The following is a 25,755-nucleotide window of genomic DNA, read 5'->3' on the forward strand; positions in this document are numbered from 1 at the left end:
ATTCGATTGGATATCTCAGAAAGTACACAAAACACCGAAACACCCAAGCACCACAAATGCAACATCCTCATGAAGACATCAAGCGTACCCCATCCCCCTCCTCCACCAATTCCAAACCCCCCTCCTCTCCATAATGCTCCCAAACTCCTTGACACTGTCCACCTCATCCAGTCCCACCGCAAGATCCAACTCTTTCCCGTTTTTCTTTTCCCCGTTCCCGTTCCCGTTCCCAGTCCCTTGTTTCCCACTTCCATCCTCCTCCTCCACAATCCCAGGCCTCGTAGCCAGCTGGAAATCCTTATATCGCAGCCGACGTACAACATCCACCCAGCTCTCTACCCGCTCCTTCCCGCCCTCCACGTACATGATCCCTGGACACCCGCCGGAGCGCAAGAGCACGGCGCATTGGTGTGTGTCTGCGGCGCGTTTGAGTGCGGTTACTTTTTTGCGGGAGGTTATGTGATGAGTGCGGATTAGAGCGTTGTAGAGAGTTTGCATTTTGGGGGTAGGGAGGGAGAGGAGAGGGAGTTGAGGCTGGATGGGGAGCTTGGAGCTTGGAGCTTGGGGGCGCTAGACTAGATTGGGGATTTGGATGGAATTTGATTTTGAAGCATGAGAGAAGTTGGTATATTGGTATTGGTTATAATCTAAGTTAGTAATAAATTTCTGTGATATTTTATTTGATCAGAAACCCTGCATGATCTGTAGAAGATTGAGTATAGCACCATGAATCAATGTATTTCGTGATATCGAAATTATTGACACCTGAGGCATCCACGGATAAATCGATACATTAGTAAGCTTTGCCGCATGACCTCCAGGGCTCGAAATTCTCCGATGTGGCAATCAAAGAGTCTGGGTCTGCAGAAAAGTGTACAATGCGTTAATGGACAGCGCATGTTTTAGGACCTTGTATACTTTGTATAGCACACATATAATCTGAGCGAACCCATGTTGTACAGTAATGTACAAAGTAAGTCCTACGTAGATCATACCTTGAGATGTTATGGACCTAACTAGGCTAGATACTATATGATTTATAGGGTTAACGAGTTTGCCGCTAAGGAAAAGCTCTAGAATGGTTCGGTGGATCCTTTTCTCCTCTTGGCTGCCCTTTTCGGCTAAACAATCGCCGGTGGCCGCGGATTCCGGATTAAGCGTGTTGGAATATTCCTCGAATCTTTTTATATCCGGGGGTTTCTCGAGAGTACTGCCAAAGTTGGTGAAAATAATGAAAGAAAAGAGTTGTTCACATCCACTTTTCCCTTGTCATTTGCCGTATGACGATATAGTCCGAGATATGATCGGGCCCACCATGAGCATCTCGACAATTTTGCGTTTTCATCGATTGGCCGCTCGTCTCCACGTTCATCATAATGAGCCTTGGCTTCCTTTTCAAGTGTCATACCTTTTTTTAAAAAAACTGTTTTAAATTGAATTCTTGTTATTGTTCTCTATAAATATGAGTCAAGATTGTGCAGTTTCTTCATATAGTGTATAATGAGCTCGTTGTTTCCCTTCTTATAGCTATACCACCGAATGGGTCAATATGCCCGCTCCTCTTAACCCTCACCCGAAGCACACATCATCCTTTGCAGAGAAAGAAAAACACAACAATGATCCTCCAAGAGTGCAGGTCTCGCATGAAGATGAGAATATCCTCGCCGATATCCATCACACCTTAACCGCCCAAAGTCATATGGACCCCAAGTATCCGGAACCACATTCCTCCTTTGACAAATTCCTCGAAGAACAAGTTCAGGGCAAAAAACCAGCCAATCTTGGCGTCTGTTTCCAATCTCTCTCAACTTGGGGCGATGGGGACTCCCACGCAGATATCAAGACACTCGGCACAGCCCTGTGGCGGACCCTCACCTTACAGGATATATACGAGTGGACGATCCAGCCATGGATCAAAAAGAAGAAGCCCGAGGATGGGCGTCCGCTGATCAGAGACTTCTCTGGCGTTGTGCAGAGCGGGGAGATTATGCTGTAAGCAAAAACCCAACACCATCTTATTCTTACCGAATTTAGCCTAATTGAGAAATATAGCGTTCTGGGCCGTCCTGGTGCTGGCTGTTCAACCTTTCTCCGAACTATCGCTGGCCATCACTCTTCTTTTCTGGGCGTCACGGGCTCAATTGATTATTCAGGTCTTAGCCCAGATGAAGTCAGGAAGCACTACCGTGGTGCCGTGGCTTATGTCCCCGAGGACGATGTGCATTTCCCGACCCTGACCGTGCGTCAAACGCTCGAGTTTGCTCTGCAGAGTAAGACCCCTAAGCGCTACCGGGAGAGAATTCCCCGGTACCTGGAGATTTATGGGCGTGTTTTTGGTATGTCGCATACCATGAACACGTTGGTGGGAAACGAGTATATCCGGGGTGTGTCCGGAGGAGAGCGTAAGCGCATCTCCATTATTGAATCTCTCGCTACCGATTCATCGGTAGCATGTTGGGATAATTCCACGAGAGGACTGGATGCGTCTTCGGCACTCGACTATGCACGCAGTCTGCGTATCATGACCGATACATGTGGCAAAGCAACCTTGCTCACTTTGTACCAAGCCTCAGATGCTATCTACGAACTGGTGGATAAGGTGCTGCTCATTGATGAGGGCCGAATGCTATACCAAGGACCTGCCAATGAGGCGAAGCGCTACTTTGAAGAGCTGGGCTATGAGTGCGCTGATATGCAGACGACTTCAGATTTCCTCACCAGCATCACCGTGCCTGAAAGACGGCGATTGCGTGCTGGATGCGAAAAAAGCGCCCCAAAGGGCCCCATCGAACTTGAAGCCGCTTTCCGCCAGAGTGCTGCGTTTGCTAATATCGAGGCGGCTGTCGAAAGATATGAAGATCAGAAGCTCACCGGGAGGTCTTCTGGTGCACACCCCGCGGATTCGGAGTGCGATAGTGTGGAGGTATTCAAGAAGACTGTGCAGAGCGAAAAGTCACGCTTCGTCTCGTCCAAGTCACCATATACAATTTCGCTTTTCCGGCAGGTCGTTCTTTGTGCGAAACGTCAGCTCTGGCAGCTGAAAGGGCATATGGGCCCGTTATACATCAAATTGATTTCTTGCGTGATCTATGGGCTGCTGATTGGATCTATGTTCTATGACCAGCCAAAGACCACCGAGGGTATGTATTCCCGTGGAGGTGTGCTCTTCTACTCTTCCATTTTGCTTGCCTGGCTGCAGATGTCGGAATTAGAAGACGCCATGCAGGGCCGTGATATCCTGAGTCGACAGAAGAAATTCGCTTTTGTGAGACCTAGCGCTGTGTGTCTGGCCCGAGTACTCTCAGATATGGTGATAACTGCGCTTTTGACGTTCTTGTATTTGATCGTCATGTATTTCCTGTCTGGTCTACGGCCCGATGTGAGTAGTTTCAGGATCTTGCTCCAAGTATGGATGCTAATTCTTCTAGGCCGGTCCCTTCTTTATCGACTACCTCTTTATTTACACGTGCACAGTCTGTCTCACGGCCCAATTCCGTGTCTTCGCCGGTCTATCGCGGAACTTTGAGGTTGCCCTCCGTTACTGCGGAGTTTCTGTTGTGTGTTGCATCGTCTTCGGCGGCTATGTTCTCTCTGTCGACAAGATGATTCAAGATGTTCCTTGGGTTGGATGGATTGCATATACAACCCCAGCTATGTATACATACGAAGCAGTCATGGCGGCCGAATTTCACAACGCCAACTTTACATGCGCGGCCGGATCCATTATCCCATCCGGTCCAGAATATACGGACGTCGCATACCAGACTTGTGCCTATGCTGGTAGTCACATTGGTAGCACCGTTGTGAACGGCGATGACTATCTGGCTGTGAAATTTGGATTCTACTACAGCAATGTCTGGCGCAATTTTGGGATTCTGTGTCTCTTCACCGTTGCCTTTATTGGAATGACCTGTTGGCTGAGTGAGGCACTTGAGTGGGAGCTGGATAGTGCTGGCCCTATCCAGTACAAGGGCTCGCGGAAGCTGTTCAAGCGGGAGAAAAAAGTGCAGTCTGATGAAGAAAAATCGCCGGTCTCGGTTGATTCTGCTGCGCCGCCTGCTGGTTATGAAACAAAGCATGACCAAACACTTACAGCTACCGAGTCTACCTTTTCCTGGTCTGACCTGGAGCTCAATGTGCAGATTGGCAAGGAGACCAGGAAACTCCTGGATGCCGTTTGTGGATACTGCAAGCCAGGATCTTTGACTGCCCTCGTTGGCGCCTCGGGAGCAGGCAAGTCTACATGTAAGCTCCCTAATGAAATGAATTCGTTGCTTGTTTTCTGACATATTTAGTGTTGACTGCGCTCACTCAAAGAGAGAGCCCCGGTACATTATCGGGGTCTCTATTTGTGGACAACCGGTCAATTGACCAGTCCTTCAACCGACAGATCGGATATTGCCAGCAAATGGACATCCACGACGAAAGCAGCACGATCAAAGAAGCATTCGAGTTCTCCGCACTGCTACGACAAAGTCGCGAAGTTCCAATGGCGGAAAAACTGGCATATGTGGAAACCGTGATTCACACATTGGACTTGGTTGAATTACAAGATGCAGTGATAGGTTCTTTGGATATCGAGAAGAAGAAGCGTGTTACTATTGGAGTGGAGCTGTGCGCTCGACCAAACCTGCTTCTTTTCCTGGATGAACCCACAAGTGGACTCGACAGTCAAGGCGCAACTAGTATCGTCGCTCTGCTTCGACGTTTGGCCAACCAGGGACTGGCGGTCCTCTGCACCATCCACCAAGCTAACCAGCAACAATTCGAAGAGGTAAGTACTAACCATCCTGGTAATGAACTGATACTAACGAGCCCCTAGTTCGACCGCGTCCTGGCCCTGAGCCCTGGCGGAAGCACATACTACTTCGGCCCAGTCGGCGAATCCGGCCGCGCAATCTTCGAGTATTTCGCAAGACACGGCGGCAACATACCAGAAAAGGTCACCAATGCAGCCGATTTCCTCATCGAAGTAGTCGTCGGCGGTATGAAAGCCTCGGGAAATCAAACAAACTGGGCAACCGTCTGGCGCAACTCAGAAGAATGCGCCGAAGTCAAGAACGAGATTGCCTCAATCCGTTCCGACAAGAATACCCGTTCCCCTTCCCTACCTCCAACTCTACCCCCTCTCAGCCAGCAGATCAAGCTCCTCACTCAACGGACCTGTCGTCAGTTTTGGCGCACCGCTGAGTATCCTTACTCGCGTCTTTACTCTTCCTTCCTGCACGCTCTCGTCAACGGCCTTACCTACCTCCAGATCGGCAACAGTACTACGGACCTCCAGTCGAAGGCTTTCTCTTGCTTCCTTGTTTTGATGCTCGTTCCCGAGTTTATCAACGCGATATCCATGCGCTTTGTCATGAACCGCGATATCTGGTTAGCAAGAGAAGGCCCGAGTGGTGTATACGGCTGGGTAGCATTCTGCACAGCCCAGATCATCTCTGAGATCCCTTATTCCGTCATCGGCGGCGTAATCTTCTTTGTCCTATACTATTTTATGGTTGGATTACCACTCGGCTTTGCAGCGGGATACTGTTTCCTGATGTTCTTCCTTTTCTTCTTATTCGCGACCTCGTGGGGTCAGTGGATCGCCGCTATGAGGTGAGTCTAGTATAACCAAGCACTGTTACTTCCCCACAGTGATCAACTAACTCATGTTGTCAATCTACAGCGCTGACTCAATGGTCGCCGCTACCCTCATGCCCTTCTTCATTATTATGTGCGAGCTCTTCAACGGTATCCTCTGTCCGCAATCCCAGATGCCTGTCTTCTGGAAGTATACTATGTACTATATCACACCGTTTACGTACTGGATTGGTGGTGTGCTCACTTCCGTCCTGCGTGGTACTGCTGTTGTTTGCTCTCGGAATGAATTGACTATCTTTGAGAGTCCGCCCAACACTACCTGCAGTGAGTACGCGGGTGCATGGCTTGATGCTAAAGGTGTTGGATATCTCTCTAACCCGGATGGGACGGGCGAGTGCGGATATTGTGAATATAGCTTTGGTGATGATGTGAGTTTGATCCCTGGGATATGTTTTGTTCTTGAATCGATGCTAATATGTGACAGTATTTATCTGGTCTTGGTCTGGACTCTTCGAAGATCTGGCCGTATTTCGGTATCTTCCTTGCTTTTACCGTTACTAATTACTTGATGGTTTACTTGCTGGTTTATATGCGGTCTGTTATGAAGCCGCTTTGGCGGTCCAAGTAGCTTTTTGTTAGCATTCTCTTTGATTTGGATCTACATTTGGCATAGCATTGCATATATATCAACGGTGAAGCTTTTAATTTTACTACCATGAATTTTGGCCTTGTATTCTTCTAGAGAATCTGATGTTAGGAATGATCTAGAACATCCCTGGTTTACCTGTGTCTCATACCCACTCTTGAAAATATTCCCTCTGGTGTCGTAGTTTTAATATAAGATGTCTTGTCCCGAAATTCCTTTCTGGTTTCTACCTATTACCATATGTCATAATTTACTCCGTACTATTACTCAATAATCACCTCCCAGAAGTTCCTAAGGTATCATATTTTTTGTCATCATAGTCAGGTTTCCAGAATACAACTGGCGAAGGAGGACGACCGTTTTTGCAGTGATGGACTTGTCGTTTAGACGGTCTAGTGTGGCATGAGCTTGATCAGGTCTTCCACTGTATGCCCAGCAGTTTCATCTTACTGAAGAAGGTAGGGTGTCGGGAAGTATAGAAACCATGGTGTTAGGGAGGGGAACATAATCAAGAGGCCCCGTAGCCCCCGGGGCCGGCCCGAGGTCCAGACCTTCAAAGGACGAATTGAGGCCACGTAACTTAAGATGGGGTCTGCGAATTCCAGTGACCCTTAACCCGTAAAGAGTATAGAAATGGAGATTATGATTATAATTAGTATGAATTAATTAATCCTTGCAGATCTCAAGCCCCAAACACTCAGGTGAGTCACATTGGCAAAGCTTGACTTAGTTATCAATCAATATCCCTCGGAGATAATATCTGTATTACCCAAAGTAGTATCTCCGAGACCGGGCATTTCATATCGAGTAAGCAACTTCAGCCATCGGGTCTTGTCATCATAGCTATACGTCAAATAAGCCATCGTGCCCTCGTGTCACCTCCGTTTCAAAGGCCATCTGTCAATTGACAACTCTCACAGAGATACATATTTTCCGTCAAATCTCGTGGAATATTCTAATCCGGAAAGGCGCCCTCATCTCTAGGCACAAACGTCTTAGGCTTGGCGTCGCAAGGACTTCATGCGACGAACAAAGAAAAATTCATCTGAAATCAGAATCATTTGAAAACCATCATGGAAAATCATCACGATCATCCCTCTACAGATCATGAAGAGGTGGAAGATCAATCTCGCGCTCCGCAGCGGCGACGCCGCCCACCCCTGTCTTGTACAGTCTGTCGCAAACGCAAATTGAAATGCGACCGATCTCTGCCTTGCGGGCAATGCGTGCGCTCAAAAACAACAGCGCAATGCGTTTTTGTCGGAGCCCAGCCCGGTCATGTATCGGGGTCTTCTAAGCAACACATGTCGCCCCCGCAATTACCAAATGGAGGTGTGGAAGACCAGTCCGGCCGGAAAAGCGGGATTTTTGTCTTCGACTCAAAATTGGGGCCAAATTCGACTTCAAATCGCGTTTCGAAGCGTGGCCGTCCAGATGAGCTGCATGAGCTCCGGAATCGACTCCGTGTTCTAGAGAATTCGCTTGGCAAATCATCTCATCTTCAAACGCCTGAGACCTCGGTTTGTGATGTTTATTCTGAAGTCGACACGGCCAATGGTTCTGAGAATGTTGGTGTTGATGACCGCGTGCGATTCTTGCCAGATTCGAGTTTCCGTGGGAAGAAGGTTAAGACTCGTTATTTCGGTCGCAGTCATTATACCACTACTGTTTCTTTTGTGAGTACCCTGAATTTTATTGTATGATTGATTTACTAATTAAATATAGTTCAAAGATGTTGGTGCCTTTATACGCCGTGGTCATTGCCGCGGAGATGAAAAAAATAGAGAGTACACTGATATGAAAAAGTTCAAGACGGAGCTTTGGTCGCGTGAGACAGAGGATCATCAGCGAAGTTTCCGCGAGCAGGCTTTCAGGCTTAATGAAATGGTTCCACTGAGAAATGTGGCAGATCATCTCCTTCAGCTGTATCTTGACACTTTCGAGACGACATATCGAATCTTGCACACGCCAACTTTCTTGAGACAGTATGCTGATTACTGGGCCAACACCCAACCAGTCGACATGGCTTTCGTCGCCCAGTTACTCGCTGTTATGGCTGCTGGCAGTTGCTTTTATGTCCCACCACCAGGCCAAGACGACCGAGACACATTCCAAAAACCGGCCATGAAGTGGATTATGGCTGTTCAGTCATACATCTCGTGCACATTTGTGAGCCCAGATATCGACTTCCGAATGCTCCAGACCCAAACTCTTCTTCTGGTAGCTCGCCTCGGAGTTGCTAGTGACGGGGATGTTGCCTGGGCCTCAGCTGGGTCGCTGATTCGGTCTGCGATTACAATGGGCCTGCATCGCGATCCGACTCGCTTCCGCAAGGCTCGACCATTCTACTCTGAACTACGCCGTCGCCTTTGGGTAACCATCGTCGAGCTGGACCTCAAGATCTCTCTCGACCGTGGCGTTCCGCCGTCAGTTGATCTAGAAGAATGTGACTGCGATCCTCCATCGAATTGGGACGACGCGGACTTGATACCGGACATGGAGAATGACCCTACTCCACCCAGTACTGCCATTTATACCCAAAACTTCTACCAAACTCTCCTCACCAAGACCCTCCCACTACGTTATCGAATTGCGAAGAAAATCAACAGCCTTCGTTTTAATTTATCTTACGACGAAGCCCTGCGAATGGGCGATGAACTCTCCCGCTCCCTGCAACATGCTTCCTCCCTATTCGAGGACAATGCCTCGAGTATCGCTTTGGAAGAATCGGGACGTCACCGATTCGCCCAATCCCTATATCTCTTCATTATGCGAAAATTCCTCCTCGCCCTCCACCGCCCCTTCTCACTGAGTGTTGTCCGTCTACCAAAATGCTCCTACTCCCGCAAGGTTTGCCTCGAAGAATCCCTCGGTATTCTCTCCCAGATGGAACTTCCTCTGGAGACCGAGAGCATCGTCTATCCGGATATCACGCAGCTTGGCAGCGGTATGTTCCGCGATGAAACCTTCCACGCTGCAATCACTGCCTGCGTGGAGCTGTCTCTCCAAGCCAATGAAATGACTACGTCTGCTACATCCGGGTTGGATGGTGTCAACTCCAGCGTGCTCATGAGCATGATCCAGTCCCAACAAAGTGTGATGATGAAGGCTGTCGAGCGCACCGCTGATAACTTCGGGAGGCGCATCGGCCCCGGTGGGAAGGGATGCAAGCCTTTCTTCTTTTTGAATATTATTCTCGCTTCGGTCAAATCGCGCGTCAAGGGTGAGGATCCTTTGTGCAGTATTGACGCGACCGGGAAGAGGTCTGTTCGCATTTGCAGGGCGATCTTGAGTGGACTTACATATCAGGAGGCTAAGATTAGCGTTGATAATCGCCCCGTTCAGGTTGGTATCCCTGCTTATAGCTGTGTGTCCATACCTAACGTCCCTGTTCAGACTTCCATTCCTTCGGGGGTAACCCCGGCCTCAGCTACACCGAGTGATATTGATCCTGCGTCACTTCTATCGAATGACTTCAGCGATTTTACGGCAAGTCATCGTTCCTCGGATGCTGCTTGGGGCTATGCTGACCTTTCACAGCCAGTGGATCTAGGGGGCTGGTTTGATGGGTTAGATTACACTGGCCCGGAGTTGTGGGATTGGGATGCCGACTTGTCTGGCAACCTTCCGACATTCTCATGAAGTATTCTCCAATTTTAATGCCCTTAATGCCCTGCGATAGTTCTACTCCTGTCCTTCTCAGAACTCCACTCAAATACCTAGCTACAACCTACATGTACATACAGCCTTCCCTGTCAACCACATAATACCCCCCAGAAGCAACACACTTTCACTTTCACTTTCTTCTCTATTAAACCTGTCTCTCGCATCAGAATTTTGAAAAAATACAAGCCTAGCAACATGGTCTGAATGTGAACCTCTTCGTCTAGTAAAAATCTCATGAATTTCGACGTGCACCTTTAAAATCTTAATTAAAACAATGTGTAAAAGTTTGCAACCTATATCCCTCTACAGCTCTACAGAACGACAACCCATTCAAATCTCAAATGCTCTCTATCTCCCCCATTTCCCGACTGACAATCTTCGAAGAAGCCCGAACAAAACTCTTCCTCGAGATCGAAACATAGCTCTGAACCAACCTATTCAATAAAAAAATTTAGCAGGAATCCCTTAGTAAATCCAAGAGGTATACTTACGCCTGATACCGCTGAATATTCCGAATCTCCAAACCCGCCAAATCCCCCAAGGAGTCTTGTATGTCCCGCACCAAGCTCACACACCGTCCCATACTGAAATCCGTCCTGACAACAGCCCTCATCATCCCCATCGTTTCACAATCAGCAGCCATAGTATAGGCAGGCACGATCCACCCCCTTTCGCGCAGTTTCCGCGCAAGCGCCCATTCGTCGAAGAAGACGTTCTGCGTCGAACTCAGTCTGAACGCCACGACTGGTAGACCATGTCCGCCTCCTTCGCTCATGATTATGAAGCCCATGTCGTGCAGCTGGCTGGTGAGGAAGTCGGCTGTTTTCGTGAGGTTCTTCATGATGCTTGTGTACCCGCTTCGGCCCAGTCGGATAAATTGGTAGTACTGAGCTATGATGTGCGAAGCTGGTTTGGAGAAGTTCATGGTGAAGTTTAGTTGCTCGGCGCCTAGATAGTCGATGTTGAAGACAAGTTCTTCGGGGAGGTACTCTGGTGATCGCCAGAGGGCCCAGCCGATGCCGGGATAGACCTGTGTGAGATTAGAATATTGCGCTATTTTAGAGCTGGGGGCGATTAATGAATGTACTTACAAGTCCGTACTTATGCCCAGAGACATTGATCGAGACGACGTTGGGCAATTTGAAATCCCACACCAGATCCGGGTTGACGAATGGGGCTACGAATCCGCCACTGGCGGCGTCGACGTGGATAGGTGTATCCAGCCCCCTCTCAATGAGAAGGTCACTGATGGCCTGTACGTCTTCGTACTGGCCCGTGTATGTCGTGCCGAGAATCGCGCAGATTCCGATGGTGTTCTCGTCGACCATGTCGACTGCTTGAACTGGGTCAATCACGTATCGCTCGTCGGTACATGGGACTAGCTTCTCGGCGATATCGAAGTATTTGGCTGCCTTTTCCCAGCAGACTTGTACACCGGTACTCATGATGATGTTTGGGTTGGAGGCATCTTTCCCTTGGACTGTGCGGTTGATTTGCCAGCGCTTCTTCATGGCCAGGACTGCGAGCATGATGGCTTCGGAAGATCCGATACATGATGTGCCAAAGGCGGTTGGGGTTCCGTTGGAGATTGGGGAGTGGAACAGGTCGGCGAGGATGTTTATACAGCGATGTTCGATTTCGACGGATTTGGGGTACTCTTCGTGGTCGATGACGTTCTTGTTTGATGATTCGGCGAGTAGTTTGAGGGCTTCATCTTCCTGTTGTAGTGTTAGTAATGATATAGGTTAAGGATAAGATAGGAAGTTGTATTACCATGTACGTGGTCACAAAACTGGCGAGGCTATAACAGTATGTTAGTTTAGTTTTCGGATACTTGAGAAATACACCCACTTCAAGATCGGCTGACCATCCAGGGCCAAGTCGTCTTTGATCAACTGGTACGCCACCTCTTTTGGCATCTCTCCATCGGGAAGTCTATGCGATGGCATAGGCATGGCGGCGAATCGGGAGCCATAGACGTAAGAGCTGTCGCTCTGGTCAGAAAGACTGGGTAATTCCTCTATAGAGCCCATTATGCAGTGAAATGTGTAGATTCAAATTGGAATACTGATTTACTAGCAAGACCATCCTGATTTTATATTCTTTCTTATAAGTGTCGATGCGTAGAAAAATATCTCATAGCTAAATCGTGTGATAGAATTCTGAGGCATTTATTTACGCAAGACATCATGATCAACGCTATGGTAAAAAGAAAAGGGGGCTTCCGTTTCATATTGGGTTATTGGGTATGTGTTCTTTTCTGTAGTTCAAGGTATATAGATGACAACGTGATGAACATCACAGCATCAGCCTGATGCTGCTATATTTGAAACAACATTGTGTCAAATCGGAGTATCAAAGGAACCTAAATACCCCACAGAGGACAAGCCAAGACCTTCTAGAAAACATCATCAGTCTTCTTATCATAACAGATCGCAACTCCTTATTACAAACTGGCGGAATCGGGAATGGCCCTTGTTATTCCTTGTTACTTCCTGTTCTAAAATTGGAAAATTCTGGCCCTGGATTGCAGGGTCGATGCTCATAGATAACGCAGAAACTACTTTATAGACAGGAGATTTACTCACCTGCTTTGCTTCAATTAAAAATCCGGCGTGGAAGCCGGTTTTCCCTCTCTGATGGATTAGCCCCTGACTCGTAGGAAAATGTTCCGCCGCTACAACCGAAGATGGGGGTGGCGCAGCACATGTACTTTGTATCGATCAAATGCTTTTCGTATATTTAGTATGTTAGGCAGCAAAGTATTGAATTGTGGCGACACCGTAGGGCTTGTTCAATTTACAGTACTCGGGACAAATCCACTTTTCTGCTGTGGCTTATATCTAGGAGCCGCAAGCATATCGTGCTAGTGCCCTTGATTTTATATCCCAACTTTTGTAAGAATAGACCGTATACTAATGTTTATTCGATGCAGTTTGAAATGTTTCCCAGCGAAAGTAATTGTCACCAATATATGACACGTAAACAGCACATCCCTTGCTCCAAGATTTATGCAAGCTGGATGAGAACAAGATAACAGAACTCGAATAGTAGAGTCAGACACCAAAAAAGGGAGCAACTGTGATGTCGGCATTCGCGCGATTTACAAAGGCTCGTCCATTCTGTATTCTGTTCATAGCATCAGTTCTTCACTTGCAGTAATAGGATGCTGCACCCAATTCTGGATACTAGTAGTGTTAATGTTGTCCTTTCCTTATCAGGTAAGACCTGAAGTACCATGTCTAGTATTTTCATTTGATTAATCGTTTTAGGAATATACGTTTTGATTTTCGGGTTTATCGCTCTGAAAATCAAGCAGAAATGGTATCTCGGTGAAGCTTGTATGCCATCCACGAACCCTATTGAATATCGGTCGCTGATCGTATTCAGTGCCCTCTTTCATAGTCGGGGCTGTCATAGGGCCTTTCTGTGCGAAGTTCATAAATGTCAGTCAGTGGGGAGGAGACACCGACCACGATAACGGTGACATTGCCTATGTAAGTCTTCGCCGCGAAGGAAAATATCAAGCTAATTATAACAGGGATTAACTCGATTGGTGATTGGCATCGCTATGGTCAAAGTCGGCTATGAGCTACCAAAACGATACATTCGGCTTCACCTGCTCGAACTCACCATCTGCTTGCTGCCATTGATGACGATACAGTGGCTGATGACGTCGACATGTATCAAATTAATGATCCCTAATCTATCTTTTGTATGTTCGTCTTCTTATATTTGATATACTCCCACTAACATTCACACAGTTGACTTCTCTCATCATCGGATCCTGCGTCATATGTATTGACCCGGTTCTCTCACAAGCTATCGCCAAGGGTCCTTTCGCAGACCAATATGTCCGACGGCATCTTCGAGAATTTATTTCAGCTGAGGCAGGTGGAAATGACGGGTTCGGGTTTCCATTTTTGCTTCTCTCTATTGCCATTCTTCGTTATGCCGATACCCCGGGTATCGAGACAGCAAAAGCTGGTGCCACCGAACAGAGTCGAGATTGGATTGGTGAGCCGGGTACGGGTCGATTTGGTGGAGATGTCAGTCGAGCATTGGCACATTGGGCTGTTGAGGGAGTGTTGTATATGATCGTCATGGGCGCTGGGTATGGTGTGCTGGTCGGGTTCCTAAGCCGAAAAGCCTTGAACTTGGCTTCAAAAAGGTATTTACATATTTGCGGAAGTTTTAACAAACTGGCTAATGATATACACAGGCGTTGGATTGACAAGGAGAGCTTCTTCACATATCCTGTTGCGATGGGTGTAAGTCGATATTAAGCAACAGCGGAGACTATAAGCTGAGATGATTTGTAGTTGTTTATTGTCGGTACCTGCGGCTGTTTTAGCTCTGATGAAACTCTCGCTTGTTTTGTTGCTGGCTGTGCGTTGAACTGGGATGGTTCTTACCACTTCGAAGTCGAAGAGAGACACGACTCCTTCAATTCCACTATCGAAAACATCTTGAACATTGGAACCTTCATGTTCCTCGGTGCTATCATGCCATGGGACCAGCTTCACATGTCTAGTCAGAACGGAATCACTATCGCTCGATTAGTCGGGCTCGGATTTTTGATCTTGATATTCCGTCGTATCCCGGCGATTATGATGGGATATCGATTCATGCCCAAGGTCTGCAAAAATTGGAAAGAGGCCTTGTTTATGGGATACTTTGCTCCAATTGGTATTTAATCCGGACTTTTTGTGAAAGTGAAATACTCACCAGTTTTTAGGAGTTGGTGCCATTTCATACGTCGAGTATGCGCGGCGATTGTTACCGGACCCTGGAGAGAGCGACAAAGAAATAAACGATTTGACTGCAGCCATGATCCCGGGTTCGATATCCTTCTACTTCGTGATAATTCGTGATAATGTATACTAACCCTTGATTTTAGTGGTGTATTGGCTTGTCTTCTTCTCTATCGTCATCCACGGGCTGTCTATACCGGTCCTGAACTGTCTTTATAAGTGGTTCAAAGTCCCTACTATTCGAGACCACCCGGTAGAAATTATCCTTCTTTCCGAAAATGAGCCTGTCCCTAACAACAGCGTGGTGAATCGCTGTGCCCACTCTGTCATACTAAACAACCGGTTTTCCTGTGCCTTGAGCCAGCGCCCCTATTCCGGCCATGGCGATCAGCACCACGAGGGAACAGATACGGTGGTGCTACGCTGCAATGGGGAAACTAGCTATAGGAGCTCGCTGGAAAGGGCATCGACGAAAGGCTTGTCGCCCGAACTAGAGCAGACTGTATCTACCAGAAATGTAGTCTGAGTGGCCGCTAACGGGATTTGTATATTAAGTAAATATTTTTTGATGTGCTTATTTAGACATTAGATTCCATGTAAAATAAGGCATAAAAGAAAGGAAGTTGATACAATATGCCTATGAGCTGATGAACATATCCGATTGAGCTTATCTTTGACAAGGCTTCTCGTCAATTTCATATCTCTAGACTCTGGTCGATAGGCGAAACCAATCTGGGCTATAAATGGGATGATATGTATTACGGTAGATAAAAACCTGGTCAGGGTATCTAACATAGTCTGGAAACGTATCACACGATGGGAACGTGAAGCAAGGAAAAACCACGCTCTTATTCAACATTTATCTTGGGGACTGAGAATCCAAATACCAAGAATTAGATTTTGTAGAGAATCAGTGCGATATAGGTGTGTTCAGACGTGCAGAATTCGAAACAGGCACTGATGTGGAAGCGAAATAAGAAGCACCTTTATCTTCACTAATTGAGCTTTTCCCAGCACATAATGAAAGAAAAAGGGGGAAATGAATTGAACTCCAATGTTGTCAGAGTGGATCACCACACAAACCTGAGTGAACGAGATCGACAGACGATGATCTCATTCTTCGGCCTTTCTTCAAAACCCACATGCCCATTGACATAGAAAAAAAAAGAATCCTGAGGAGATAAATCATAAATTCCATAAATCTCTGATAATCAAGAATGTCGTGAGTGCACATATATATAATCACACCAAAAACCACACAGACTAACCCCCCACAGTGCCCTTTTAACAACTCTCGGCCTCCGTGCTGCCCCTGGCCAGGTACCCGCGAACCACGCGTCAGGCTTCCTGGTGGCCAACTGGGTCTTCGCATTCTGTTTGATGAGCACCCGCGGCAAAAAGGTTCGTCTGGGTCTCGATCACAATGTCAACCCGCGTGAAGACTTGACTACCTATGGTGAGGCGGCTGTACGGTCGGGAAAGATTAGCCGTCGTACCCTCGACAAGCTCAAGCGACAGGAGTCGGCGCATGCCAATGCGCAGGAGGGCTATTCTTTGCTTGTTGCGGCGAGTATGTAGATGATGAACTTGTCTGAATTTGCTGCACTGTACTGACCCTGAACCTAGTCCTAGTCTCGTTGTACGCCGGTCTCCCTAATGAGACCATCAATGCTGTCGGTGCTTGGTATTCGGTTTCCCGTGTCGCGTACAGCCTGCTGTACTCGCACATTGAATCTCATCCTTTAAGCTATCTGCGATCAGTGGCTTGGTGGTCCGGAAATCTCAGCTGTATTTACGCGTTGGTGCAGGCCAGCAAGAAGTTGTAAAATAAAGATCGGTTATTGACGGCCTTTGACCGATATATAATATTTGGGATCATATAGATCAGCTAGGCAATACAATACAATTGCACCCTTGTATCTAGGTATTCAAGTCAATCTAAGATTCCATGACAAGCTTTGATAATAGGCAGGTTAGAAATGACAGTTGAGATAAACATTAAACCCTGCTTCATAGTTGCTGTGGGTAGGAGGCGCCACACTCTCAAATACCGACTCTGGGCAAGCCTTACACTGGAATTGCCCAGACTCACACTGGAAGTCTCCTGGAAGACTCAAAATGGGACAATTCATTCCATCCAAGACTGGGCGTTAGCCTTCATAAACGCAATATCCAACGCAAAATAAAAATCCCGAAGGAATGAGCTCTCGGTTGTCTGGAAAAAATCACAACACGATCACGATGAGAAGGTTGCATGAGGAATTATTTCGCTGATTGGTGGAACATGAAACTCCTATACGGGGGAATGAATCCCGGCTATAAGGATGAATTACACAATTTCAAATAAGAACATTCCAAAAAAGCCTAAGCTTGTCCTAGCTCCCCGCGACAAGTGTCTCTCCGCATCCCCGCAATGTGCTTGGCGAAACGCGGAGAAATGACTCCATTTACTTGTCTATACACGAGACCAACTCGTACTCTTGCCGTATTCCACAGGCCCTGCCGATCATCCCATCATATGATGGAATTGTTTTTAACAGGCGGAGAAATCTCTTTCCTCTACCCGTGCCGTCCCCTGGGCCTTGGTAATCTGGGGAAGGACAGCTCCATTTGCTAGGGTCCAGGCTCCGGGGTATTCTTATAAATTAGGATTGCCTGCTTCACTATCCTACTTTTCAACAAGCATCAATCGGTTTCATTGACATCGCTATAATGAAGTTCCTCGCTATCGGTGCGCTCTTGCTCAGCACAGCCAGTGCTCTTGCGACAGAGCATATTATCAAAGGCGCCCAGATCATCCCGGCCAACGATAAGGCGGGACTGAAGAAGGTCGGTGCTCATGGACATCACAAGCACCATGACCGTCGGACAGTGACAATCCGGTCATCAAGAAGCGACACCGATGATATCTCAGATGATTTCCTTTGGGGTATTAAGGCTGCCAACCACGGTGGCAGACTTCTCTTGCAAAAGGGAAAGAAATATGTTATTGGTAAGAAGCTTAACCTCAGCTTCTTGGATAATATCGAGGTGCAGCTTGAGGGTGAAATCAAGGTACATATATAGCCACCAATACTGTGTGAGATTGAACCGCTCTGACATGACACAGTTCACCGACGATATCGACTACTGGCAAGCCAACCACTTTTACTACGATTTCCAAAAATCTATCACTTTCTGGGTCTGGGGTGGCAAGGATATTAAGATCTTCGGAAAGGGTACTCTCAATGGCAATGGCCAGGAGTGGTACAATGCCTTTGCTGGCTTGGAAGTTCTGGTGAGCACAAATACAAAAAGAGTTGGGAGTAAATTTGTACTAATGGAATAATTCAGGACCCGGACAACACTTTCTACCGTCCTATTCTATTTGTGACTGACAACGCCACCCGCGTGTCTGTTGAGGGTATCACCCAACTCAACTCCCCCTGCTGGACCAACTTCTTCGTCCGTACCAATGATGTCTCTTTCGATGATGTCTTCATCAATGCCTACTCCACCAACGCATCTGTAAGTCATGCATCTGGTACATTATCACAACAATAAAATCTAATCACCTATTCCCAGGCTTTGCCCAAGAACACCGACGGATTTGACTCCTACAACGTGGACGGTCTCAGTGTGACCAACACCCGTGTTGATATCGGCGATGATTGCTTCTCTCCCAAGCCCAACACCACCAACATTTTCGTGCAGAACTTGTGGTGCAACAATACCCACGGTGTCAGCATGGGAAGTATTGGACAGTATGCGGGAGTCGAGGACATCATTGAGAATGTCTGGATTGAGAACGTGACTCTGCTGAACGGCCAGGTAATATATTCCCCCATTCAATTTATGCGCAATTGATACTAATCAGAATTCAAGAACGGTGTCCGTCTCAAGGCCTGGGCTGGAGAGAACGTCGGCTTTGGTCGCATCAACAACGTCACCTACAAGGACGTTCTCATCGAGAACACCGACGCCCCTATTGTGTTGGATCAGTGCTACTTCGATGTGGACGCCGAGACATGTGCCAAGTTCCCATCATCAACCGACTTCACCAACATTACCTTCGAGAACATCCACGGTACTTCGTCGGGCAAGAATAAGAAGGTTATCGCTGACTTGACTTGCTCGCCCAATGCTGTGTGCTCGAATATTCATCTTTCTGATATCGATATTACTAGCCCGGCTGGTGGTCCTCCTGTCGTTATCTGTGATGGAATTACTGGAGATATTGGCGTGGATTGCGTGTCGAGCGCGGCTTAGAAGGCGCAATATTGAGAGAAGAAGAGTTCATAGTCAGAAATCAAAAGTACGAATCATGACGCCAAGAGAAACTAGCATCAAATATTATTTAGGAAGTGTAGCCCGACATGTGTATATCCGAGGACAGGGGTTAACGGAGTAGTCATCTCCGAGAGATAGCATCGAACCCGTGCACATCCAACTGGATGACAATGATCGCTCTCTCCACAACCGGTGAAATAGTTTATTTGATTACCAGCAGCGATTTCACAGTGGATTGGCTGTAACAAGTCCCTTATCCTGCTTATTATGTACTTATTCTGCACTTATTATGCACACCGGTATGACTATACGGAGCTTTGACCCAATACTCTCAGCCCCGACAGAGCCAAGCAGCCAAGTGGCGAATGGGGAAAGTCAAGGTTGCCGACAGCTCGTTCTGAGCTTCTCAGCCAATGAAAATGAAAACAAGCATAATCAACTCTCTTTCCCGAGAGAAGATAGCTGTTGATATCCGACCGGGCCGACGTTCCCTAAATTACCAAAAGCAACAAAGAAGATTGAAAACCAAGCCGTTATACTTAATGATATCTCATCATGGTAAATAGATAAAAGAACAGATTACCCTCATACTGTAGGATATATAGGTATCTCTTTCCACACCCCACACACTCCCACAATCTGAGTGGGAGCAGCGGCTGAGACTATATCCGTCCCCTGTCTTTTGTCTGCATGGGTCGTGACTTACTAGGATTCAGTATCCTATTATCCTGCTCGAAATTGCTTACTATACTTGTCAATCTCTCCAATCTGGGGGAGTTGCGTCCACAACCTCCCCTTTCACCCCACCCCCAGATCCCCCGGAAAAGCGAGTACGGGGAACGAACGGGACCCCGGAGATTACGGGGTTTTTGCTATAAGAACGCCATGCATAAGTTCTGCACCTTTTTTTCTTTTTCTTTCTTTTCCTCGTCTGTGTTATTATCTCCCCACAGATCACGGCATTGATATTCAACATGGAGAAGATGGATAGCAAACAGCAGCACGTTGAAGCTGCAAACGCTAGTCAAGTGATAGAGTCTGGAATGCAACACGATTTCTACGTCGAAGATCGAGTCGCTCATCTCTCTGAGGAACATCGCCAGTATATTCTTGCGAAGCATGGAACACTGGATTTAGATCCTATCCCTGACATGACCGATGCCGATCCGTACAATTGGCCACAATGGAGGGTGAGAGACAACACCTCCTATTATCTATCTCCAATTTGTCTATGTCTCTAACATGATTCCTTGATAGAAAAACTTGAACTTAGCCCTCGTCGCCTTCCACGCCATGATGGCCACATTCACTGCCTCGTCAATCCAATCTGCATTCGAAAATATATCCGAAGACTTCGAAATCAGTATGCAGCGAACCAGCTACCTCGTCTCTCTCGTCATCGCCGTGCTAGGTGGAGCGCCTCTTTTCTGGCGCCCGCTGTGTAATCGCTATGGTCGCCGCCCCATCTTTCTGATCTCGTTGACCTGCAGTTTGATTGGAAATATTGGCTGTGCAAACAGTCATTCCTATGCAACAATGGGTCTCTGCCGTGCCATTACTGCCTTCTTTATCAGCCCTGCAGCTGCTATCGGTAGCGCTGTTGTCGCAGAGACTTTCTTCCGGAAAGATCGTGCTCGCTGCATGGGTGCATGGACGCTAATGGTTACTCTGGGAGTCCCTGCTGCTCCGTTTATCTTTGGATTTGTCGCTTTGCGTGTGGGTTATCGCTGGATTTATTATACCCTTGCAATTGTGAGCTTTACTTAACCCCCATGTCTGGGAGATATATCCGTCTAACCATTCGCTTCGAACAGGTCAACGGAATCCAACTGATCATCTACTTCGTTTTCGGATACGAATCCCTCTACATTCGCAGCAATGCCCCCTCCAACGTCGCCGCCCCTGAGAGAAGTCTCTTCAAATTCAGCCGTATCGATCCTACACCACTGAAACTTTGGGACTTCATCCAGCCCCTCAGCTACGTGATGAAACCATGCGTGGTCATCCCGGCCGCCGCTTACGCAATGATCTTCCTTTGGGGCAGTATCACGCTCACAATCGAGATCTCCCAGATCTACCCGCCCGAGTTTGGCCTGAACACGCAGCAGGTCGGTCTGCAATTCCTTGCTGTTATCGTCGGATCTGTCATCGGTGAACAGATTGGCGGGCTTATCTCTGATCGCTGGATGCTTATGCGTCAGAAGCGGACTGGAGAACCAGCTCCGTACGAACACCGTCTTTGGTTGAGTTATATTGGCCATGCTTTGACGATCTGTGGTCTTGTGGTTTTCTGTATCCAGATCCGGGATTCTGGCGGTGTATGGAATATCACTCCTCTTATCGGCGCTGCTATTGCCGCTGGCGGTAATCAGATCGTTACCACAATTGACATTACTTATGCGGTTGATTGTTACCGTGAGGATGCTGCCAGCGTGGGTGTTTTTATCACCTTTGTTCGGCAGATTTGGGGATTCATTGGTCCTTTCTGGTTCCCTCAGATGTTCGAGGTTGTTGGCTGGGCTGGAGGTGCTGGCATTGCCATTGCTCTCATAGTTTGTGTCAGCATTATTCCGACTATCTTGGTGCAGTGGAAAGGAGCTACCTGGCGTTGATGTGGTTGATGGCATTAATTGCTCTTTTTATCGACTAAATAAGGGAATATTGATGTTCACATAGTAGAAGATGGTGTTGCCAAATTCTACTAAATAGTGTTCGAGTACTCTGTATTCGCGGTATATTAGTGAATCAACTTGGCATTTCTTATACTATGTGCTATATGTAGAATCTTAGTTTCCACTGTTACTGGCAAATAAGCCTTCCTATACCCGTGAATAGCTTGGCAAACACTTCCAACTCAGTATCTGCTTGCTACTCGGGGCTAAGTCGGAGATAGTTAATAGGTTCATGCTAAAATGAAGTCAATCTACATAAAGTAATAAACAACAAATCGTAAACCATCAACTAAATATCACTACCATCCATCAACCCTCCGCATCCTCAAATGCATACCCTCAACCGGCTTAATAGTAACAGCCCCGGCAACATGTATCTCCTGCTTCGGATCCTGCATCTCAAACAAAAACCGCCCAACAACACCAGCAACAGCACAACGTAACTCCGCCCGTGCAAAGTCCTTTCCAATACAAGATCTCTGCCCATGCAGGAAGGTAATTTGTGCAAAATTTGTCGATGCCCCACCATTGTTATTCGGGATACAATGTCCGTTCCTATCCGTATCGATCCACCGCTCCGGCACGAATTCTTCCCCATTTTCGCCCCAGAAAAGTGGGCTTCGGTTTATTGCCCACGGACATAATACCACCCGTGTCCCCTTCGGAATATACTTTCCTGCTACGACGGTGTTGCGGACTGCTTCGCGAATTGTTATTGGGACCGTTGGGTAGAGACGGAGGACTTCTTGGCAGACGCCGTTGAGTAAAGGGAGGGATTCGAGATCTTGGTAGGTTATTGGGCTGTTTCCTGACGGGATCTTGGTGCGGATCTCATTCCGGAGGCGGGTTTGGTATTCTGGGTGGAGATGGAGGAGATAGCAGGCCCAGGTCAAGGCACTGGCGGTGGTTTCGTGCTGTGAGGGTTAACCAGTTGGTTAATTACTTGGACAAGCCGATTATAGAAATTTAGTTGGATTGAGATACTCACCCCAGCAGCCAAAAATGTCAACATCTGATCCACTAACTCTGTATCCGAGAAATCCCCACCAAGCATCATTGTTCCCAGAATATCAGCCTCGAGATCCTGAGCAGAAAGCTTCGATCCAGCAAGAGTGGCTCGCTTCTCACGCACGATCTCACCGCACGTTCTGCGCAAATACGCTGTCTCAGTACTTAGAACATCGTTCATCCGCCACGGCACACGCTTTGCCATCCACTGCGGCAGTGCAAAGTTCATCACTAGGAACGCCATCTTCTCTTTAGTCGGCTCGAGGATCTTGGCGAAGCTGTCTGCCACCTTGTTCCGCTTGTTGTGCAGCGAGCCAAAGTCACGTCCCATAGCTATAGGCCCGATTATGTCGAGCGTGAGGCGACTGCGGTTCTTTAACATACTATTCTCGGGAATATAATGCGATGCTTATGACACTTACCTCGCCCACTCGGCCATTTCAATCTTACCCTCCTGGTCCTCTAGACTTGTGCCATCCATCGGTTTTACCTTGATTTCTTTTTCTAGCTCGTCCAGTAACTGACCCGTCTTGCTCCACATGAGCGAATACATCGAGCGGATGTTCTTAATATTGAACGCGGGGGTGAGGGCTTTGCGCTGCTTCTTGTGCGCTGTACCTTCCGAGGTAATCATCCCGAAGCCGATAATCCGCGCGAGGAAGTTGCGCATCCGCCATGGCTTCTCAAAATCGTACGTGTTTGTGCTCATCACGTCTAGCAGCGCTTGGTGACTGGTCGGGATTACATAGCTTTGATTGAAAATGTCGCGCATGTGGATGAGTCCTTCATTTGGGACGGTTTTTATCCAGTGGAGGGGCTTTGTCCCTCGTGGCGAGTCGAAGACGAGTTCTACATTCGAGCCCTGTATAAGGTTAGGGATTTGTGTGTATGATTTCGCTTCGCCTTGCATTCATACCTGGACTTTCGGTAGATGCCGTATCGGGCTTAGTAAGAATGGCCATATTATTATGCCGTAGAAAGCTTTTAAGAGTATATTTACTCCCAGTGCGCTCAGACAGAGTCTTTGAAAGGTTTTGTCGGCGAAGAGAGTGCGTTGGAGGAAATACGCCTCGGCAAGGGTAAATACACCCACTGCTAATATACTGTCACTAAAGGCCATATTCGCTTCTTTGCATCGAGTTGTTGAACAACAAAAGCCCTGTATTCAGTCGTCGAGGCTCATATAATCTCTCGTGTTCCTATCGGCTTTACCCCACAGAGATCGGCGCCCCTGTTGGGGTGACCAATGCGAGACCTCGGCTGTGTGAACTGCCATTATTTCGATCTGCATTTTAGTGTTATTGTGGGGAGAGGAAGTTGTGGTTAGAGGCATGTGAACTGCTTTGTATGTCAGTAGTTTGTGATGTTAGGGTTGGACCAATAGGTAGTACTGAGAAACGACGTAATCATGCATTATGTCATGGGGTCTAATGCAAGCAGTTTATAATCAATATCAACTGTCAGGTTGCATAATTCAGAATGGCCTGCATATGCAGGCCCCCATAGTAGAATACCAAGACGCAATCACTGTTGACCGCTATGCTAATTGGAGTTAGGGCTGGACGAAGTACATAATGCGGGGGTGCTAAGAGACATGTGAAAAGACAGTTTCGAAGAGAAATCAAAGAGAAATGAAGAGATTCGAATGTCTGAAAATGTCATAATTCTTGATCGTCGATCCCTGTGGTGGAACCATCTCGCATGAATTTCCTAGTTCGATCGGAAATGTGAAGCCTCGGTTGGAATATGTGAATATTCTAAATATTCTACGTATCTCTCAATGGCCTAAATACCGTTAGTACCTTATATATCCTTGTCTAGTTTCATTAATATAATTAATCTTCCGCTACCCTCCGAGATCAAACCACCTCACCTCACTTCATCCGTACCTCAATAGCAACAATGTCTACCTTTGACCTCATCGCCAAATACACTCAAACGGCTCTATCCCACCTCCCAGGGCCCACCCAAAATCTTCTCCGTAACTCAACGGCCCAAAGAGCCCTTGGCGTTCTTGCCGCGTTTGCCCTGCTTCGCACCACAAACAGTTTCTTTTCACACCGCGCCCTCCAAAACTGGACTTCCAATCAACCATGGATCCCCACCCGCGAGCTCATCTTGCTATCCGGCGGTTGCAGCGGAATTGGCAAGCAGGTCATGGAAGACCTAGCGCGCACAGGCGTGCGTGTTATCATTCTTGATATTAATGAGCCAACTTTCGCACTACCCGCCAACGTCACCTTCTACAAGGCGGATATCACTTCCTCAGCTGACATTACCCGTGTTGCGAGCACGATCCGTGAAAACCACGGCGAGCCCACGGTGTTGATTAATAATGCCGGCGTTGGACACGACGGGACCATCATCGATGAGCCCGAGGAGAAAATCCGCCAGACTTTTGAGGTTAATACCCTCTCTCATTTCCTTATGGTGAAGGAGTTTGTGCCGGCTATGGTGAAGGCAAATCATGGCCATGTGGTGACTATCGCCAGCATGGCGAGCTTCGTGGCCATCGGTGAGATGGTGGATTATTGTTGCTCCAAGGCTAGTGCGCTTGCTTTCCACGAGGGGCTGCGTCAGGAATTGAAGCATTGGCATAATGCACCCAATGTCCGCACTAGGTGAGTTATCCTCGGATTTTTTCCAGGTGTATCTGCGGACTTTTGCTGATTGTTGCTTTAGTATTATTCACCCCAGGTGGGTGCGTACACCCATGATCAAGAAGATCACTGATAATGAGGCGCATTTCCGCCAGTCTATCATGACTCCCCAAGTTGTGTCTGAGGCTATCTGTAAGCAGATCTTGACTCAGACTAGTGGCCAGATTATTCTGCCTCCCAACCAGTCGGTGGCTAGTTTGGTGCGTGCTATGCCGAGCTGGATGCAGGAGGGTGTGCGCAATTTGGTGTCGCGTGGGTTGAAGAGGACTTGCGCTGCGCAGCAGGCGGAGGCAAAGGCGTAGGCGTAGTAGATATATTGTTTTGGAAATGATTGGAGATGTGTTTATGTCGTACTGATTTTGGATTTGGTATACGGGATGAATGTATGCACTGCCGAGGCCAAAGAAATTTCATAGGTTCATGGAGTATATTGCTTTCTGACAGACCGATCGATGTTTTAGCAGGAAGGGATGATAACAGATAGAAGGGAATTG

At 47.5% G+C, this 25,755-nt stretch overlaps 10 protein-coding genes across 10 annotated transcripts; 7 read left to right on the top strand and 3 right to left on the bottom strand.

The window, feature by feature from the left end:
- Positions 1-78: 78 nt before the first annotated feature.
- On the bottom strand, positions 79-498 carry N7479_009908 (uncharacterized protein; the record flags this gene model as incomplete). Its single annotated transcript, XM_057257601.1, has 1 exon — positions 79-498. One exon carries the CDS (start codon positions 496-498, stop codon positions 79-81), a length of 420 nt encoding a protein of 139 aa, XP_057105059.1.
- Positions 499-1,549: 1,051 nt separating this feature from the next.
- On the top strand, positions 1,550-6,214 carry N7479_009909 (putative ABC multidrug transporter; the record flags this gene model as incomplete). Its single annotated transcript, XM_057257602.1, has 7 exons — positions 1,550-1,992; positions 2,053-3,379; positions 3,429-4,245; positions 4,296-4,774; positions 4,823-5,601; positions 5,672-6,014; positions 6,071-6,214. The coding sequence occupies 7 exons, from the start codon at positions 1,550-1,552 to the stop codon at positions 6,212-6,214; spliced, it is 4,332 nt and encodes a 1,443-aa protein (XP_057105060.1).
- Positions 6,215-7,305: 1,091 nt separating this feature from the next.
- N7479_009910 (uncharacterized protein) lies at positions 7,306-9,874 on the top strand (the record flags this gene model as incomplete). Its single annotated transcript, XM_057257603.1, has 2 exons — positions 7,306-7,908; positions 7,958-9,874. The coding sequence occupies 2 exons, from the start codon at positions 7,306-7,308 to the stop codon at positions 9,872-9,874; spliced, it is 2,520 nt and encodes an 839-aa protein (XP_057105061.1).
- Positions 9,875-10,235: 361 nt separating this feature from the next.
- N7479_009911 (Pyridoxal phosphate-dependent transferase major region subdomain 1) lies at positions 10,236-11,931 on the bottom strand (the record flags this gene model as incomplete). Its single annotated transcript, XM_057257604.1, has 5 exons — positions 10,236-10,332; positions 10,390-10,928; positions 10,990-11,616; positions 11,672-11,699; positions 11,750-11,931. The coding sequence occupies 5 exons, from the start codon at positions 11,929-11,931 to the stop codon at positions 10,236-10,238; spliced, it is 1,473 nt and encodes a 490-aa protein (XP_057105062.1).
- Positions 11,932-13,064: 1,133 nt separating this feature from the next.
- On the top strand, positions 13,065-15,178 carry N7479_009912 (putative plasma membrane antiporter; the record flags this gene model as incomplete). Its single annotated transcript, XM_057257605.1, has 9 exons — positions 13,065-13,119; positions 13,171-13,239; positions 13,289-13,395; positions 13,440-13,613; positions 13,663-14,069; positions 14,121-14,169; positions 14,221-14,587; positions 14,637-14,738; positions 14,799-15,178. 9 exons carry the CDS (start codon positions 13,065-13,067, stop codon positions 15,176-15,178), a joined length of 1,710 nt encoding a protein of 569 aa, XP_057105063.1.
- Positions 15,179-15,869: 691 nt separating this feature from the next.
- Positions 15,870-16,478, top strand: N7479_009913 (MAPEG family protein; the record flags this gene model as incomplete). The annotated part of the gene is made up of 3 exons (XM_057257606.1): positions 15,870-15,874; positions 15,930-16,222; positions 16,279-16,478. The coding sequence occupies 3 exons, from the start codon at positions 15,870-15,872 to the stop codon at positions 16,476-16,478; spliced, it is 498 nt and encodes a 165-aa protein (XP_057105064.1).
- Positions 16,479-17,364: 886 nt separating this feature from the next.
- On the top strand, positions 17,365-18,900 carry pgxB (uncharacterized protein; the record flags this gene model as incomplete). Its single annotated transcript, XM_057257607.1, has 5 exons — positions 17,365-17,706; positions 17,762-17,929; positions 17,986-18,159; positions 18,217-18,462; positions 18,517-18,900. The coding sequence occupies 5 exons, from the start codon at positions 17,365-17,367 to the stop codon at positions 18,898-18,900; spliced, it is 1,314 nt and encodes a 437-aa protein (XP_057105065.1).
- Positions 18,901-19,895: 995 nt separating this feature from the next.
- N7479_009915 (uncharacterized protein) lies at positions 19,896-21,533 on the top strand (the record flags this gene model as incomplete). Its single annotated transcript, XM_057257608.1, has 3 exons — positions 19,896-20,111; positions 20,179-20,673; positions 20,736-21,533. The coding sequence occupies 3 exons, from the start codon at positions 19,896-19,898 to the stop codon at positions 21,531-21,533; spliced, it is 1,509 nt and encodes a 502-aa protein (XP_057105066.1).
- Positions 21,534-21,892: 359 nt separating this feature from the next.
- On the bottom strand, positions 21,893-23,721 carry N7479_009916 (cytochrome P450; the record flags this gene model as incomplete). Its single annotated transcript, XM_057257609.1, has 4 exons — positions 21,893-22,507; positions 22,582-22,966; positions 23,024-23,463; positions 23,518-23,721. The coding sequence occupies 4 exons, from the start codon at positions 23,719-23,721 to the stop codon at positions 21,893-21,895; spliced, it is 1,644 nt and encodes a 547-aa protein (XP_057105067.1).
- Positions 23,722-24,503: 782 nt separating this feature from the next.
- On the top strand, positions 24,504-25,563 carry N7479_009917 (uncharacterized protein; the record flags this gene model as incomplete). Its single annotated transcript, XM_057257610.1, has 2 exons — positions 24,504-25,222; positions 25,284-25,563. 2 exons carry the CDS (start codon positions 24,504-24,506, stop codon positions 25,561-25,563), a joined length of 999 nt encoding a protein of 332 aa, XP_057105068.1.
- Between the last annotated feature and the right edge of the window lie 192 nt (positions 25,564-25,755).

This window comes from Penicillium vulpinum (assembly GCF_028829585.1).
Source record: "Penicillium vulpinum strain IBT 29486 chromosome Unknown utg000004l_segment0_segment0, whole genome shotgun sequence".
NCBI classification, from domain to species: domain Eukaryota; kingdom Fungi; phylum Ascomycota; class Eurotiomycetes; order Eurotiales; family Aspergillaceae; genus Penicillium; species Penicillium vulpinum.